The sequence below is a fragment of the Rhinolophus hipposideros genome, assembly GCF_964194185.1.
Source record: "Rhinolophus hipposideros genome assembly, chromosome: 10".
Taxonomy (NCBI): Eukaryota; Metazoa; Chordata; class Mammalia; order Chiroptera; family Rhinolophidae; genus Rhinolophus; species Rhinolophus hipposideros.
Window position 1 is genome coordinate 16,167,804 of NC_138056.1, and position 17,518 is coordinate 16,185,321.

Here is a 17,518-nt window from a genome sequence, read left to right on the forward strand (position 1 = left end):
GATCAGGACACAAGAGTCATGGATATGTAGCATATGAATACTTATAACATTTTTTTTGGTAAAAATATACAGAAACTATGTACCTGCATAGTTAGAGCTGTATGTAACTCAGAAGTGACTCTCATTCCAGCAACAGATATTTATTGAACACAGAATGAGGGTATAATAAAGATATCCACGTCCCAATCCCCAGAACCTTTGAATATGTTAAGTTACATGGCAAAGGGGAATTAAGGTAACTGATGAAGTTAGGGTTGTTATTCAAATTACCTTAATTAAGATAGAGACTATAACCTGAATTATCCAGCTGAGCCCAATGTAATCACGGGGTTCTTAAAAGTGGAATAGCTATGTCAACTATGATTAAAAAATTAAAACTTTTTTTATACAAAAAATAAAAGCAGTCAGCTCAATCACGACAAAAGTGGAATGGAGAGGTCAAAGAGAGAGACGTGACTAAGGAAAAACGGTCAGAGAGACGCAATGTTACTGGCTTTGAAGGTGAAAAAAAGAGGGGCCACGAGGCAAGGAATGTGAGTGGCCTCCAGAAACTGGAAAGGGAAAGGAAATGGATTCTCCCCTAGAACTGCCAGAAAGATATGTAGTGCTGCTGTCTCCTTGACTTTAGCCCAGTGAAATATGGGTTGGACTTCTAATCTATAGAACAGTAAGATAATAAATCTGTGTTGTTTTAAGCCACTCAATTTGTGGAGATTTTTAATAGCAATCAAGCATGTATGAAGCAACAGAAATAATGGTGATTAATAAAACAGGTGAGAGCCTGAGAATTCTTAGTTAGACGGGTGCTGAGGACTGAACTGTGTCTTCCCAAAATACATGTTGAAGCCCTAACCCCCAATGTCATGGTAATTAGAGAATAGGTCTATGGGAGATAATTTGGTTTAGATGAGGTAATGAAGTGGGGACCCTCATGATGGGCTTCATGACCTCCTAAGAGGAAACACCAGAGAGCTTACTTTCTTTCTCTCTGCCATGTGAGGGCACAGCAAGAATGCAGCTGTCTGCAGCCAGAAAAGAGAGCCTCATCAGAACCTGGCTGTGCTGACACTGATCTTGGACTTCCAGCCTCAGAACTGTGAGGAAATACACTTCTGTTGCGTAAGCTGCCCAGTTCATGGTATTTTGTTATGGCAGCCCAAGCTAAGTCAGATATGTTAATCAAATATTGGAAGTGGGACATTAAAATCAGTGCCAGAAAGTGAACCTTAGTTAACTTGATATCATTACTCAGGTAATGGCAAACTCAACAGCCAGGAAATTATTTGGTATTCATGCTGGAAATTGCTGCTCTAAAAGAGAGAACTGTATAAAGCTCAACTTGATTACTCATCAAAACATTAGTAGTATCAACTGTGAGAAAAAAAGGAAATTGGTTTGACTAATTTCTTTTATTGCAATCCCAACAAGTGTGAAATAAGCATTAGCGACAAAGGTTTAATTTTTCTATGAAGACAAAACCGAACTGAAGGTTCCCTTTTGTTCATACTTCTATTCATGGCCACAACACAATTTAATGAAGGGCGGTAGATAGAATAACTGGTTTTTCACTAGAATTGGATTATGAACAAAGGTTTTACATATTCCAAATACTGCTGAGCATTTTCAAACACTCTGGATGCAGTCCCTTAGGAGGACAATTTGGAAATATCTAAGAAAATTAAATATAATGTATCCTTAGAACCAGGAAATTACATTTCAAAGAATTCATCTTACAGATGGATACACTCAACATACTCATGAAGCATTCAGAGATATATGTACGAACACCACTGCAACATTGCTTATAATAATAAAAACCTGCACACTATCTAAATGTCCCTCATTAGGGAACTGGGTAAATAAATTACAGAATATCCATAGAACTGAATATTATGCAGTCTTAGGGTAGAAGGGGATAGCTTTTTATTTTTGACGTGGACAGATGTTTAAGTCTTATTAAGTGAATAAGTTAGTTGTGAGGCAAAATATTTCCAGCTGTGTGTTTAAAACAAATCTATACATGCGTTTGCAAATGCATAGGAACTTTCTGGAAGAATACACAAATAATTCTGTGATTGCTTCCAGGAAGAAGGATTGTGAGTACTTATGAAACTTTTACTTTTCATTTTATAAGATACTAGGAAACTTAAAAAAAAACACTTTTGAATAATGATCATATATTTTATAATTAAGTTCAATTATAAAATAGAAAAAAATTTAAAAAACTTTTGATATTTGTTTTACAAATAGAACTACAGAATTTTTGTTCTTGTTGGTAACAGTGTTTAGCACTGCAGAAAACAGAAGAGTTTAGAATCAAAACTGAGCTTAAGTTCATCTTCTGCCACTTCCTACCTGCATGGCCTTGACAAAGAATTGAATCACACCCAGCCTACATTTCTTTACTCAGTGCTGAGATCAACACCCACATTCCACTGGTTTTGTATGAGGATCAAGTTAGATAATATGAAAACACTTGGTAAAATGTTCAGTGAAATATAGACACTGAATTGTTTTTATTACAATAAAAGTTACATCCTAAATTAGAGTCACTTCCATGTATGACCGTATCAAATGCAAACTCTATGAAGACAGGGACTATCTCCCTCACTGCTGAATTCCAAGTACCTAACCAAGAAATCATTCAAATATGTGTTGAATGAGTTGAGCTGAGTCTGCCAAATGTAACAAGAGGCAACAAAAAGCACTCATCAAATACTTGCTCAAGCAAAAACATCCCTGACTCCTTTTGGGCACTTTTAGCAGGTACTATTCCCTTGAGTTTTACTAAAGATAAATTACCCATCTCAACTCCCCACCAAGCTACTCTCCACCAAGGTGGAAAAGATTGACCATTGGGGTTTGGGGTGGGGAGTGAGGTGGTTTCCTCTTGCCAGTCACCTGATTTTAATTATTAAAAAATAACTGAGTGCCACAGAGAGAAAGTGAAGATCTGAAGATGTTAATAATAATAATAATAATAATAATAAAAGCATAATGAGTTCTTTGCAAGTTAGCATGAAGTAGTTACTATTAACTAAACAAATACGGGAGGCACAACGTGATGTCCAGTGTCAACTCCTAACGGTGTGTCTTGAAAGCAAATATATACTTAGCTTATATAAAATTGTCATGACCTTATAGATTTATAATAAATGCTTTTGCACATGTTTATAATAAAGAAATTTCTTAATAGTAAGTGACTTACCGAAATGTATGTATTATTCAATTAATTTAATAATGCCACAATCTCAGATGTGAGTTCTTTGAGCATATCACAAAAGGGATGTTGGAGAGGCATATGTTCAAACAGGCACCAGGAATGCAGATTATCTGCGGCATCATTTTGCAACTCTGGTTCAGAAACACTGTGTTCTTAGAGGAGTCCCAGGTTGCCTAGACCTTTTATTCACGACAGAGGGAATGGAGGAAGGGGACTCACTGTCCCTCCTCCAGACTATACAATGACGGCGGCCCTTCAGTACGCTGATATGACATATGAGAGCCATTACAAGTGTAAGTCATTACGTACACAGTTATGCACATCCTCTCTCTTCCTCTCACTGACTCAGTATTTCCTGAGTGTGCACCATATGTCAGGCACTGTTTTAGGCCTTGGGGTTACCAAAACAAAGCTGTAGCCTTCATAGAGGTTACTTTCTTGTAGACAGGCAATGAAATCTACATTACAATGTAGTGTCAATAATAAATGCTGTGAAGAAAAATGAAGCAGAGCAAGAAGATAGAGTGATGGAAGGAGATGCTGTTTTAGGTGCTGTTTTTAGAAAAGAGGTGACATGAAAGAAGAGAGGGGAAGAGCCATGATATCTGCAGCAGCCTGTTTCAGGCAGAGAGGAAGGAGCGAGAACAAGCGAACTTGGTGCTTTGAAAAACATCCCAAAGACTAGTGTGGCTGAAGCACAGCATACAAGAAGGAAAGTGGTATCTGGGGCAGATACGTGGCCACGGGCCAGGTCCCAGGTCTTGAAGGGCCATACAGGCCCTGGTGAAATCTCTTAAGTTTTATTAAGTGTGATGGGAAACCACTGAAGGTTGTCGATGCTCCTTGCTTCCATTCCCCCACAACCCCTGAGGGAGTGACATGACCAGACTCACGGTTTTTAAAAGATCACTTAAGCTGCCCTGGGGAGAATAGACTCCACGGGGCAAAAAGCAAGGAGAGCAGTTCGGAGGCTAGAGCTCAGGTTCAGCAGAGAGATGAAAAGAGTCTGGACTAGGATTGCAGAAATAGAGGTGGAAAGACACAGCTTGATCCTGGATATATTTTGGATGTAAAGTTGACATTACTGGTAGACTGGATATGAGATGTGAGAAAAAGAAGAATTAAGGAAGAAACCAAGATTTTGGACCTGAGCAATTCAGTTGCGGTGGGGTGGGGTGGGAAATCAGGAGTTCAGTTTAGGACATGATGTATCCGTGATGTCTATTGGACAGCTAAGTCCAGATGGATGGACCTAAGATGTTGAGTAGGCAGTTGGATATATAAGTCTGGAGTTCAGAGAAAGACTGCAGATATGATTTGGGAGTCCTCAGAAAGTATATGGTATTTTATGCTTGAGACTGCATAAGATCATATGGTGAGCACATGTATGAGGGGAAGAAAAGGGGCACACCAGTATTTAAGATTCAAGAACAAGAATTCAGCACAAGAGAATGAGAAGTCATGGCCAGGGATTTAGAAGGAACAGCTTATTCAAATCTGGGCGTTACAGAAGCTTCCCTGAGAAAGTGACATTTAAGTTGTAAAGAGCATGAGTGAGCCAGATTGGGACATCTCGGGGGAAGAATGCGTATGTCCTGGAAGCCACGTACAAAATTAGCTCACTAAGGTATGAGGACAAATGCTGGGTTGCTAAGTACCAGTTAAGATGACTCAGAACGAAGTACTGAATTTGGCAATATGGAACGTCCCAGGTATCTTGACAAGAACTGTAGGGATGAAGGACTGATTAGAGTGGGTTTAATAAGAGGCCTATACAAAGAGAGGGAGGAGAACCTGTGAGCACAAACGACTCTTTTGGGGTATGTGGCTACAAAAGAGACACTCCGCAGCAGAATTCGTCTTGCTTTCGCCATCATGGAATATAGCTGAGGTACAGGTACGGTTCACACCCTGCCCCCTACATTTCAGAGTGCAAAGTTGTTCTCATTTTTGACCTGATGGGCCGGCAAGCCCCCTTCTGCCTCACTGTCAGGTTGCCTTCTGTTCACTGCAGCAACTGCTGGACCCAACAGCCGGTCCTAATCCCTCCTCAACAGCGCATCTGCCACTTCTCATCATCTCACCTCTGTCCTTTGCAATTTTTTTTTCTGCTTTTCTTGTTTGTCACTTTTTTCTTGTCTCTTGTTGCTTCTCTATATTTTATGATGTCTGAACAGTAAAGTTGACCTTTTAGATATAACATTGGCATCAAAGCAAATGACTTGCCGTGCACACACAACCTGATCACAGTAGATGGGCAAGCGTAATCGCTGAAATTATGGCTCTTCTCACCTGTGCACAGTGCCGTTTCTGAAGGCTTACGGGCTAATTCACTGATGGGTTCCTGAGAGCTTTAAAGATCTGGAAGTCTGAGGCTTCCTTTCGGCTGGTCTCCAATGACTACCGCATAATCAGTATTGTAAGGCTTCGTGCAGACAACGGTCAAGTCCTAAAAGGCGGGAACCTCTTCTCACATTTCCTTATATCATCCATTCAGCAGATACTATCGCAGCCTATGTGATCAACCAGTAGGAGAGACACTGGCGTCGCAGAGAGGAGGGCTATCGCCACTATTTTCATGCAGCATGCAGCCATCTACCGTGTTTCCCTGAAAATAAGACCTAGTCGACCCTCAGCTCTAAGGCGTCATTTGGAGCAAAAATTAATATAAGACCCGGTCTTATATTAATTATATTACATTATATTATATTATATATTATACCTGATCTTATATTATAGTAAAATAAGACTGGGTCTTATATTAATTTTTGCTCCAAAAGACGCATTAATGCTGATTGTCCAGATAGGTCTTATTTTCAGGGAAACATGGTAGCAGGGCTTTTGCGTAAGTAAACAGACACGACACGGTATGGTAAACGCTTTCACAAAGGAATACAGGATGCTCTGAAAGCACATAGAAAGAACGGCTTATTCAAATCTGGGCGTTACAGAAGCTTCCCTGAGAAAGTGACATTTAAGTTGTGAAGAGCATTACTGAGCCAGATTGGGACATCTCGGGGGAAGAATGTGTGCGAAGGCCCAGAAGCAAGTGAGAACAGAGAATATTTGGGGATGTTGACAAAAGTTAAGTATGGTTAAGTGTGTATACTTTGGGGTTAGGGTGGGGTACTCAAGGATTAGCAGAGATAAGACTTAGAAAGCAGGAAGGGTCAGATCAGATGACATGTTAAAGAATTTGGACCATATCCTGGAATATGTACCAAACTGTTAAAGGTAGTTTTCCTTGGGGAGTGAGAATGGGTAGAGGTGAGAGGACTTCACTTGATGACTTTCAATACTCTCATGTTAGATATTTATTTTTATAATGCCATGCATTACTTTTATAATTCAAATTTTCATTACAGTTCTTGAATTACTTTAGTTCAAGAGTAATGGTAGTGGTGTGGGGAGAAGTAAGATAATAATTAGAAAGTACAATTGAAAGATGTTGGTAAGGAGCAGGGGAGAGGGAGAAATTAAAGAAGACAATTAGGTTTCTGATGTGGGCCAACGGGTGGATGGTGAATGGTGATGTCTTTCATTAAATTTGGGAAAACAGAGCATGACACAATTGTAGGGGTGAAAATGAGTTTAGATTTGGTCATATGAAGCTGGAAGTACTGTCGCCAATGGAAAAGCGCATATCCATCCAAGCTAAGTGGGTGGCGAAAAGTAAGTAGTCAAAACATACTTGTTCAATAAATAATTGGGAAGAGTATTTAAAGTTATAATTTATCTCTATATATCTCCAAGTTCCTATTACTACTCTACGGTATAAACAAAATCAATACCTGGGTCATTTATAAGAAGACACGTACTAGTAGTGTCTTCACTACTAGTGCCATTCATTAGTTACAACTAAATGCCATTCATTAGTTGTGTGACTTTGGGTGACTTTCTCTCCTATGAGCTGTAACATATTCTTAAAGAATTTTTCCAAATCTAAAATTCTATGCTAAGATTGGAGGAGAGTGAAACAGTAGGCAAGAAAATAAATGTTACAATGTTATAGGAGAGTTGGTAAAGATGGTACTCTATTTAAATTTTTAGATCTCCACTTCGGAAGAGAATATCCAGAGGCAGTAAACCCAGTGTTAGACGTACAACTTCTCAATTCAGCAAGTCTGTAACTAACTAACAAACTGGTAACGGTTCAAGAGTTCATCTGTTAGCTGGTAATTCAGAACAGGAAGCATTAATTTTCCCACAGAAATGATGTGATATAGAGTAGCTATGTTCTTGGGCGAATTCACAAAAGTTTATTTAACCTTCAATGTAAGTGAATTGCTACACACTTTTAATAAAAATTGAAACCAGATGTTGCCACACTAGTAATTAAGGAAAAAGAACACCAAAATGAAACAAAAAATGTTTATCTTGAAGCCTCCTCTTGGTTGACAATGAAGTCAACCAGAAGATACATTCGCCTGATTATACACATTTAGGTCCTCTTAGTGCCTAGGTTTTAGGAGCCTACTCCTTAAGTCCATGGACGCCAAGTTAAGGACCTCTGCTTCAATAAAGTGAGAGGGTTTTCAGGTACAGGGACACTTGGTGTTCAGAAGTACGCCAAAGCCCACAGCTGGGAGAACAGCACAGGGCTGGATAGGATGAGGAGAGGAGGGGCCTTTGCTTACACATCCCCAGATGGCAGTGGCAAATGAACTTAGCGATGGAGCACTCTCTTCACATCCCAGCCCCGGGATTTCCTGGACAATGCTCCTGGGAGTTCACCGGCAGCTCAGTAAGCACGAAGCCTAAAAACACAGAAGACAGGCTTCCTAGCTGGAGCAGGGACTGAGGAAAGGAACAATGTCCTGAGCTGCCACGCCAAGTGCTCACCGCAGTACCTGCGGCGTACTGCCAGAAGCGGCCCCCACTGGACTGTGAGGAGGCTGCTTGGAGGGAATGTCCGCTTCTTGGCTCTGACGGAAGCGTCGCCTATATCCGCACGTTCGCGAGCCTGTCGTCTGTAACTCGTGGGTGCCTATCTTTATCATCTGCTAAGGCTAGAAATAGAAAAACCAGATGAATGCTCTCTTCTCCTGGGAAGAGCTGCTTACTGTACTTAAAACTGTAACTATAAGGATGGGAAAATGTCCCTATTTAAGTCTGCAGATTGGGCAGTTCAGATTCTTAATTCATAAGTACTTCTCCAGGTTCACTATGGAAACTCTGACCTATCATATCTAATTTAAACAGGTTTAAACAGATTGGGATTCTGCCTACATTCAAATTACTGCTGGAAGGGCAGCATGGGTAAGGCAGGCACAGCTATCACAGTGGAACTCAGACACTGACCACGGTAACCAACTCTTACTTTATTTATACGTACTGCATTTTCCTGGGATTAAATCCAACTTTCCTTGCCTAGCCTCTCGTTACAATGTAGTCATCAACTTTATTTCTCCTCGTATAAATGTTTTTGGTTGCCTGAACTTAAGTAAACGTTACGTAGCAAAACATTGGAAAATTCACTGAAAAGGATCCTTAAGAAAGGCACGTGATAAAGAAACCTTGCTTCCCTAACTTTAAGCCTAACTACTTACTGTCGGGGTGCCTTGGCAGAGATCCAGAAAATTCTTCTGATTTCTCCCTTTTCTGAGGCAAGTTACCAGCAACCCGTCGGCCCAGTAAAACATACATATCCAATGTGAAAAAGAAGAGGAATTTGTTAAAAAACAAAAACCAAATCAGATTCTAGTTTCCCACTGCCTTGTTCAGCATGTAAGTACTCAATTTCTACCAGCTTTCACTTTTCAGATGGGCTACTTTCTCAGCTGAGTGGCAGGAGACCAAAATGGGAAGGAGACATCAATGTCACAGAGCGGAACGAGCTGTGGCCAAAAACAATATTGCAGAAGAGCCGGTGAGTAAGAGAAGGGCTCCCCCAAATTGCAGCAGGAGCAACTTACTTCCACGGCTGCCTTCGTGGGGGCCTCGGGGAAAACCATCACCAAGAAACGAAAGAAGGGAGAAGCCACTAGGACTCAGATAACATCGCCAGTCTTTTGCGAGATGAACTTGCAGTGTTTTCCAGGGTTTGGGGAGCACATCTAGTTTAAATCGCAGCTGGTGTGGCCACGAAAAGGAAATTGTTTTCTCATATACGTTGGGCGTAGAGAAAATGCCACCCCTCCCGAAAGTCAGTCTTTTCTCAGATATACCGACGGCCGCTCACCAATGCCGACGCTGATTTTTAAACATTTGGTGTAAGTCATTGCACTTGGGGTGAAATTGGCATCACAGGGCACTGCTACACGTGCACCTCCCTTCCCACAGGGCGAGGTTCACGTTTCTTATCACCGTCCGTTACACACAACCCTAAGGCGCAGGAATGTCACAAAATGGTGAGGACATTTGAGTGACATCAGTGGGCTAACCTGCGTGGGCTACAGACCCACTTCACCCTCTAAATGCCGGCGGGACTTTTCGGGACTGCTCTCCAGTGCAGAAAACCATTGGGCTTCCCGGTCGCTGGCGCACACACCCGGGCTCTGCAGGCACCAGCCGCCACCAAGGGACGCGAGAAAAGCCGGCTCCCGTCGGAGACCTCGGTCCAGGCGCCCAGAGCCCGGGGCATCGCACATCCTCCTCGCGGGGCTGGGTCGCGGGGACTGGGTACAGAGACAATGCCAAGCGCACCGGGAAACGCGGGCCGTCACCGCTGAGGAGACGCTGGCAACGCCACCACAGGCGTCTTTAAGTAATTCCTTCCTAAGGCGCCTGTGCCGTGTCTCATGAGCCCCCGTCGCTAACCCGGGTAACGGGACGCGCAGAACCACCGCGGCCGGACTCGCAGGCCGGCGGGTGGGAGCGGAGGCCGCGGGAAGGGGCATTACGGGGGCCAGGGTCTGGGATGCCGCCGCCGTCGCCACCCCGGGACTCGCGCACATCGCGGCGCCGCCACCTGCCTTCTCCTTCCTCGGGGACAGCTGGTGACGCGCGGGCCCGAGGGGCCCCAGAGGCAGCGACAAATAACGAACGTGGGGTTGCTAGAGCCCGAGCACGAGAAGATGTCCCCGGGGCCCGACCCCCCGCCGCCCGGCGACGCTCCCACGCGGCGCGCGGCTCCCAGGGTGGAAGCCCGAAACCCCGCAGGTGGCCCAGGCAGGGGCCAGGGCACCGCGGGCAGGGGGCGACGCCGGGGTCACCCGGGCCGCGGCGCAGGGACCGTGGGAAGGTCGGGGGGGGCGGGGCCACGCGGAGCCCCACAGGCAGGGGTCGGGCCGGGGAATCCCTCTGAGGCGAGGGCGGGCGCGGGCGCAGAGGGACGTCCTGGCCACTACCTGCTGCTGGATCTTCCCGTCCTCCGTGACGACCCAGTGGGTGGTGGCGAAGGCCCCTCGAGCCGCCATACTTAGCAAGGCGGAAAGGCTGAAGAGCCAGCCTGGGCCAGAGCAAGGCGGCAGCTCGCATCGGCCGCGAACCCCGACTGCAGCCGCCATCTTGCCCCCCCGGCCCGGCCGCTGACACCGGAAGCGGAAGCGGGCCCCCGCCGTCCGCCATCTTGGGGAGGTCGGCGCTGGAGGAGGAGGAGGAGTCGAAGGGACGCTGTCCTCTGACGACCGGCTTCCTCGACCGCGGTGTGGGCGGCCGGGGAGCGTGGTCTCCGGCGGCTGGCCCATCCTGGTGTCGGGTCGGAGACCGCTTTCTTGTTATCGTTCCTGTGTGTGTGTGTGTGAGGCGATCTCGGAGCGTGGGAACCGGAGGGAGATGACAGTACCTCGTGCGCGAGGCGGAGCCGACCCCTACGCGAGAGGACTCAGAGTAGATCTAACTATTTCTCCGTCTACTCGTATCACACAGAGCCCTAGCTGTTGTCTTATTATTTCTGGGTGTGTAAAATAGTTGGGAAATAAAAGGTATGCTTTCGGACCACCCAAGGGAAGAGATGCGTTATCTTTTATTCTTAAAGCCTCGCGGTCGCGGAAGCTTCAGAATCTGGACGGTTGTGTTGGTCTAAGGCCGCGCCGTCCCGGAGAAATACATTGGGAGCCAGGAACCACCTGCGTGCTTTAAAAGACAAGCGCGAAATCACTAACGCTTTTAACCCGTTATGTACAAAATATTAGTTCAATATGAACTAATTACGGACCTAATTCCGTACAAATTAGTAAGATTTTTTTTTTTTTTTTTGGTAGTAAGTCTTCAAAAGCGGTATGTATTTTACATTTACAGCGCGTCTAAATTCAAACTGTCCGGATTTCAGGGACTTCCTGGCCACCTGCGGCTACCTGATCGGGCAGCACAGGTCTCGGCGGCAGGTCGAGGTCTGGAGACCAGAAGCATTGGCGTCCTGTGCGAGCTGGTGAGAAAACCACATTCTTGGCTCCTTTCCCCTGCACGGCAGATTCTACCTTTTAACTGGAGTCCCACGTGACTCGTACGCATATTCAAAGTTGAGAAGCACTTCCCATTCGTAAACCAACTCGCGGGCCAAGTGATAGCCCGGCCTCTAGCTTCCAGTTCAGATGTGTTGTCTTAGGTATCTCGGGCTGCTTTCTAGCTTGGTGTGTCATTTGTATTTAGGTTCGTTATGCTTTTGGTTTTCTTTCTGAGAAGAGGAGGGTGAGAATTTTGCCTGACCACTTCCCTACACTGGTGTATTGCAGGAAAAAAAAAAAAAAAATTGCCAAGTGTTTAAACACCAATTCATGCTCTGGAAGCCATGCACAGCATTGGGTTTTTGTTCTTTCCGAGAGCAGCTTTCCTTGAGGACTGAAGTAATGAACATTCATTTCATTAAAAATGTATGGCTTATCTGCTTTTGCTTAGTACTGTGCTAGACACTGGGTATGGAAATCTATCCACTGATCAGTGTGCAATCAAGTAGGATATTCGCAGCTTAGCAATTGAAATGTAGGCTAATAGGGCTCCTGTGTAGAAGGGAGAGCAACCAACCAGGTGAAAGGCTTGGAGCAAAGGTGCTGATTCAGGCAGAATAAACAATAAGAGGCAAAAGGTGAAACTGATGGCAGGTGTAAGGGTTTCTTCTATGTCATACCAAGGAGTTTAAACATAGGCAGTAGAAATGTTCCAAAGTTTTGAAATAGAGAAGTGGCAAGTGATGGAGTCCGTTTGTCCTCAGCATCTTTATTTTTATTTTATTTTTAAAATATTTTATTGGGGAATATTGGGGAACAGTGTGTCTCTCCAGGGCTCATCAGCTCCAAGTCGTTGTCCTTCAGTCTAGCTGTGGAGGGTGCAGCTCAGCTCCAAGTCCAGTTGCTGTTTTCAGTCTTTAGTTGCAGGGGGTGCAACCCACCATCCCATGTGGGAATTGAACTGGCAACCTTGTTGTTGAGAGCTCGCACTCTTACCACCGGAGCCATCTGGCAACCCCTCAGCATCTTATTTTAAGGCATAGAAGTCAACTCTTACCTGTGTATAAAGCTGCTAAATAATGGCAATCATCATCATCTAACGTGTTGAGTGTTTAATCATATTCAGCACTGTACATGCATAGTTCTTATTAATGTTTGCTAATTCACCAGGTGTAGGCTGGTTAAGTAATTTGGCCGAGATAAGACAGCTAATAAGCAGCAGAACTCAGATTTATACTCAGATATATTAATACCTGACTCTGGATGAAGGATGGAGTTTGAGAGAAGCCTCAACATCACATATTTCGGCCATCAGCAATTTCTTTGACACTCACAAGTTAACCTATAAAGGGGTAGAATCATAGCTTCTGTAACATTAATCTACCACCTACCTCTATTTTCCCTAAATGACAATACTTGTCCTTTGGGATCCTGTATTAGCTTTCTATTGCTGTGTAATAAATTACCGCAAATTTAGCAGCTTAACGTACTTCTCAGTTTCCGTGGGTCAAGCATCTGGCATGGTGTGGCTAGGTTCTCTGCTTGGTATCTTACATGACTGATACCAAGGCTGCAATCTCATCTGAGGCTTGGTGGCCTCTTCCAAGCTCTTTAAAGTTCTTGGCTGAATTCAAATCTTTGTCGTTGGAGGACTGAGGTCCCAGTTTTTTTGCTAGCTGCTGACTGTGTGCATTCTCAACTCCAAGGCCATTGTAGGGACAGAGTCCCAGAGAGCACTTTCCAAGCTCTTGGCCTCACGTGGAAACGTGCTGGCTCGGTTATTAGATGGCCATGAGCTGTAATCAGATGGCCATCCGCTGTGGCTGGGTGGCCTTCAGCTGTTGCCGGTTAGCCATTAGCCACTAATATAACTGCCGTGGCTACGGTGGCAAGGGGGGGGCAGATTGATTGGCAGACAAGCAAAGCGGATTGCGGCTAGTGAGTGCGGTTAGCAAGCGGATGGCAGATTGTGGATCATGTGGATCCTACTTCCTGTGTCTTGCCTGGCTGCTAGCGAGACTGGGGTGCAGAAGATGCCTCGTTGGGGTACTGGCAGATGTTTGCTTTAGTGTCTCAGCCAGCCACCATCGAGAATATAGTGGTACGAACCCCCTATCTGTGGCTCCCTTGTTTCTTTTCAGCCTCACCATATCCTGTGTTCTTGTGCGTGGAGCAGGAGCTGAGACCCTGCATGACAGCCACCCACCATCCCTTTCCACGTGGCCCTCTCGATATGGCATCTGTTCCTTCAAAGGCATGCAGGAAAACCTTTACTGCTTGAATATCTTGACTTCCTCCATCTCTGGTTTCTAGGCTCAGATTTAAAGGGCTCATGTCATTAGATAAGACCCACCTGGATAATCTTTTGATTAACCCCAAATCAACTGATTACCAACCTTAATGGCATCTGTAAAAATTCCTTTTGCCACATAACATGATAAATCACAGGAATTACTCACATGTTCTCCCCACATTCAAGGGAGAAGATATTATGAGGGCAAAGATCATTGGGGGTCTTAGAATTATGCCTGCACAGGTCCTGACTGCCAAAGTCTACACTTAGATCTACAGTAACACTTAGAAGTGCTATTGCTCGTCCTGTTCCCTGCCTGAAATCCCTTTCTTGCTCTCTTTTCAAATCTATTATTTAAAGTACATTTCAAATTCCCAGATTGTGAAAAAGTCTGTCAACTTCTGTTTGCTCCCTCTGATTTCTATAACACTAAGATGACAATTAATACCATGTTACTTTGTGATATTACTTTGTAAATTTTGAACAGCTAAACTTAATTCTTTGTTCATTTAGACCATTAGCATCTGAGGGCAGGAAGCATTTCGCATACAAATATATTTTTATCTTTCATACCTAAGTGGTTAATTTGCTGACTTAGTTCTTTAGCCTTCTCAAAAAGGTAGCTTTCCCATTTTATGTGAATGAAATAATTAAAAAATTTAACGTAAATATTATTGTTGCTACTTATTTTCTATATCCAGATAGATCACTTGTTACTCTTCTTTTATTCTGTTGTAAGACTTGATATTTCTGTTTTCATTTTAATTATAATTTTTTAGATTCTTAGATAAAATCTATAGAAATATAGGATGGTAGTTGACAAAATCTCTGATCTTTCTGAATTGTGATTCAATTTTCAGTTGAACAAATGATGGGAAAACCTGTAACTGCGTATAATTTGGTCTTTCAACGTGGAGTATTTTAGCAAATAGGTCCTTTATTTACTCACTATGAATTACAGAATTTTTGAAGCTTGGAATTGGACAATGATAAAATGATCTTTCTGGATTATTAATTTCCTCCCTTGGGCCATTTTATCTGAAAGTTGCAAATATCTCTGTTTATTCCTTAGAGAAAATACTTAAGATATAAATACGTGAAAAAGTTAACACTGGTTTAAATTCTGTTAATTGACTATCTTTTGCTTCATAGTCAATCAACTTAAATCTTAGTGGCTTAAATTTTAAGTTTTAAAACATGATTGTTTTTTCTTAGTTTGTTGGCTGGACTCAGCTGGGTGGTTCTTCTCTTCCTGCTGTTGGCTGGGGATCACTCAAAGCTGCATTCAGCTGGGACCTTGGGGTGGGGCTGGAGTGTCTTAAATTGGCTTCACTCACATGCATAGTGCTTTAGCTGGGGTGGCTGGGTCTCTCTTTGTGTCAGGGTAGTGAATAGGCTTCTGACATGGTGGTTCAGGGCTCAAGTAGAAGCTGCCAGGCTCCTGGGGAACCAGGCCCAGATCTGGCAGTTTCACTTCTGCATTCTGTTGGTCAAAGAAAGTAACAAGGCAGGCCCAGATTCAAGGGGAAACTGAAAGGGACTCATCCTGAGAAGTGAAGCAGCAAGTTCGAGCAGGAATGGAAGGAATTATTAGAAACCTACTACATATAGTTAATTCCTTTAGAGCAATTTTAAATTGATGGGGGTTGAGAGGGAGTGTAGGGAGGAAAGCTGGTTATGGCGGGAAGGGCTGTACAGGTATCTCTCTCCAACAGCCATATGCAAAGTGAAGAGGATTCTCAAAGGGGAGGCAGAAGATACATAATACATAGGAATTCCATTTAGAAATAGTTTGCCAAATACATCAGGCAGTCTGAAGCATGAGGACTACTGTGGGTGAAACCAAGGGCTCAGTGAGCTCAGGAGGATAGCATGATGGTCAGCCTCCAAAGAATTTTCCAGATACTCACCAGCCATTAATTTATCCAAATCTTTGCAGCTGTTTATATATTTGGGGACAGGTTCTGTGGAGTATTTGTATTGTGACTACTCATTCTATAAGTAGCTAAAGTTTAAACTATTTTACTCCCTTACATACCACTAAGTTTCAATATCTGGATTTTATGATTAAGTCCAAGTTTGTTCTATTAAAACCTTTCATGAATTTGTGCTTTTTGATGTCCATCATGGCATGCTACATTTTAGTTTTTCCTCATAGGAATACCATTCCCTCATCTTTTATTTGCTCGTCTCTGTTCCTTTTTTACTTAGTATTTGAGTAATAGACTGGAACTGTATTTAGTATTCTGTCTAGGCTTTGTCTCAGATCCCATTTCTAGTATCAACTCTTTATGATGACCAGAATTTTACTGGATTTTCTTATTTATGGTTACATTAGTTTTGGGGAATAAAGGTACCACCTCTAGGAACAAATCTACAATTTCTTAGATTTTTGATAAATTAGATTTAATTAGTTTAAGTTTCAGTTTCCATTACATTTGCTCGAACTAAATCTCACTTGCTGTTTTTCTACCCACCCAGAACTGAAAATTTGAGTTCCTCTTATAGTTTCTAAAATGGGGAGGGAGGGAGGATAGTGAGCTGAGGGAGCACAGGTGAATGGTCAGATCTCGTCTGACCTGCCTGTAGGATGAGTCAGCCAGATGAAGTGGAGTGGGGGTTGCTTGGAACAATTTTACAGGCAGAGGAAACATGCTTCAACATCAGAAGGAACATGGTGCCCTTTGAGTTACTGAAAGTGGTTCACTGTCTTAGTAGAGGAGTTTAGAAGTTCTCGGGTCGAGGTTAGGAAACTACAAGCTTTGAGATAGCACATTCTTGAGCACCGTCTGGCATTCTTAAAGCCAAATGTTCTGGAGGTTCTGTTGCCTCGATCTCAAATACTTTTCCTTGAAATCTTCACTAGGTTGGCTCCAAATATTCACCCAGGTCTCAGCTCAGATGAATTCCTCAGACGCTGTTTCTAACCATTCTTTCTATGCTAGCTCCCTTACACATTTATCCTATTAGAATGCTCTCTGAAGTCAGCTTATCAGGCTCTGGAGAATAGAATGTAAACTCCATGAGTTTGCCTGTCTTGTTCACTACATCCCGAGCCCCAAACTCTGCCTTTCACTTATTGAAAGTTTACTGTGTACCATGTACTGCTTTAGATACGTGTGATTACCAGTGAACACCATGCAAAAATCCTTACCTTTGTGGCATTTAGGCCACATTACATTACACTGGGGGAGACAGAGTAAACATACAAGCAAATTATATAGTACGTTAGAAGTTGGCAAATGTGCCAGAGAACATATGGTAGGGTAAAAAGGGGCATTGCAGTATTAAATAGGATTCCTTGAGAAGGTGATCTTTGAGGATTTGAAGATGGAGTTAGGCAAGCAAGATATAAGGGAACAAGTGGCTGGAGGGAATGGCTAGTGCAAAGATTCTACCATGTTTCCCCGAAAAGACCTAGCGACCACGTCTTAATTTTTGCTCCTAAAGATGCATTAGAGCTGGTGGTTCAGCTAGGTCTTATTTTCGGGGAAACATGGTAAGGCAGGAGTGTTTTCCCCTGGCCTGCATGAAGCCAACTGACTCAGGCAGAGTGATGGAGGGGAAGAGTAGCAGCTGAGGTCAAAAATTAAAAGCCATGGCAATGTGTTTGCTCGTTATTCTGAATTGAGGAGCCACTGAATAGCTTCAGATAGAACAGTGGATGTCTGCTGC

At 43.5% G+C, this 17,518-nt stretch overlaps 1 protein-coding gene across 2 annotated transcripts in view; it reads right to left on the reverse strand.

The window, feature by feature from the left end:
• TTC17 (tetratricopeptide repeat domain 17) overlaps positions 1-10,685 on the reverse strand; it is a 94,089-nt gene extending 83,404 nt beyond the window's left edge. Inside the window, exon 1 of one of the 2 annotated variants that reach the window (XM_081061895.1) lies at positions 10,513-10,685. In XM_081061895.1, the coding sequence (XP_080918021.1) occupies positions 10,513-10,671 (159 nt within the window). In that variant the 5' untranslated portion in view covers positions 10,672-10,685. The remainder of the gene's footprint in view (positions 1-10,512) is intronic. The other variant, XM_081061896.1, reaches the window with a different exon arrangement.
• Between the last annotated feature and the right edge of the window lie 6,833 nt (positions 10,686-17,518).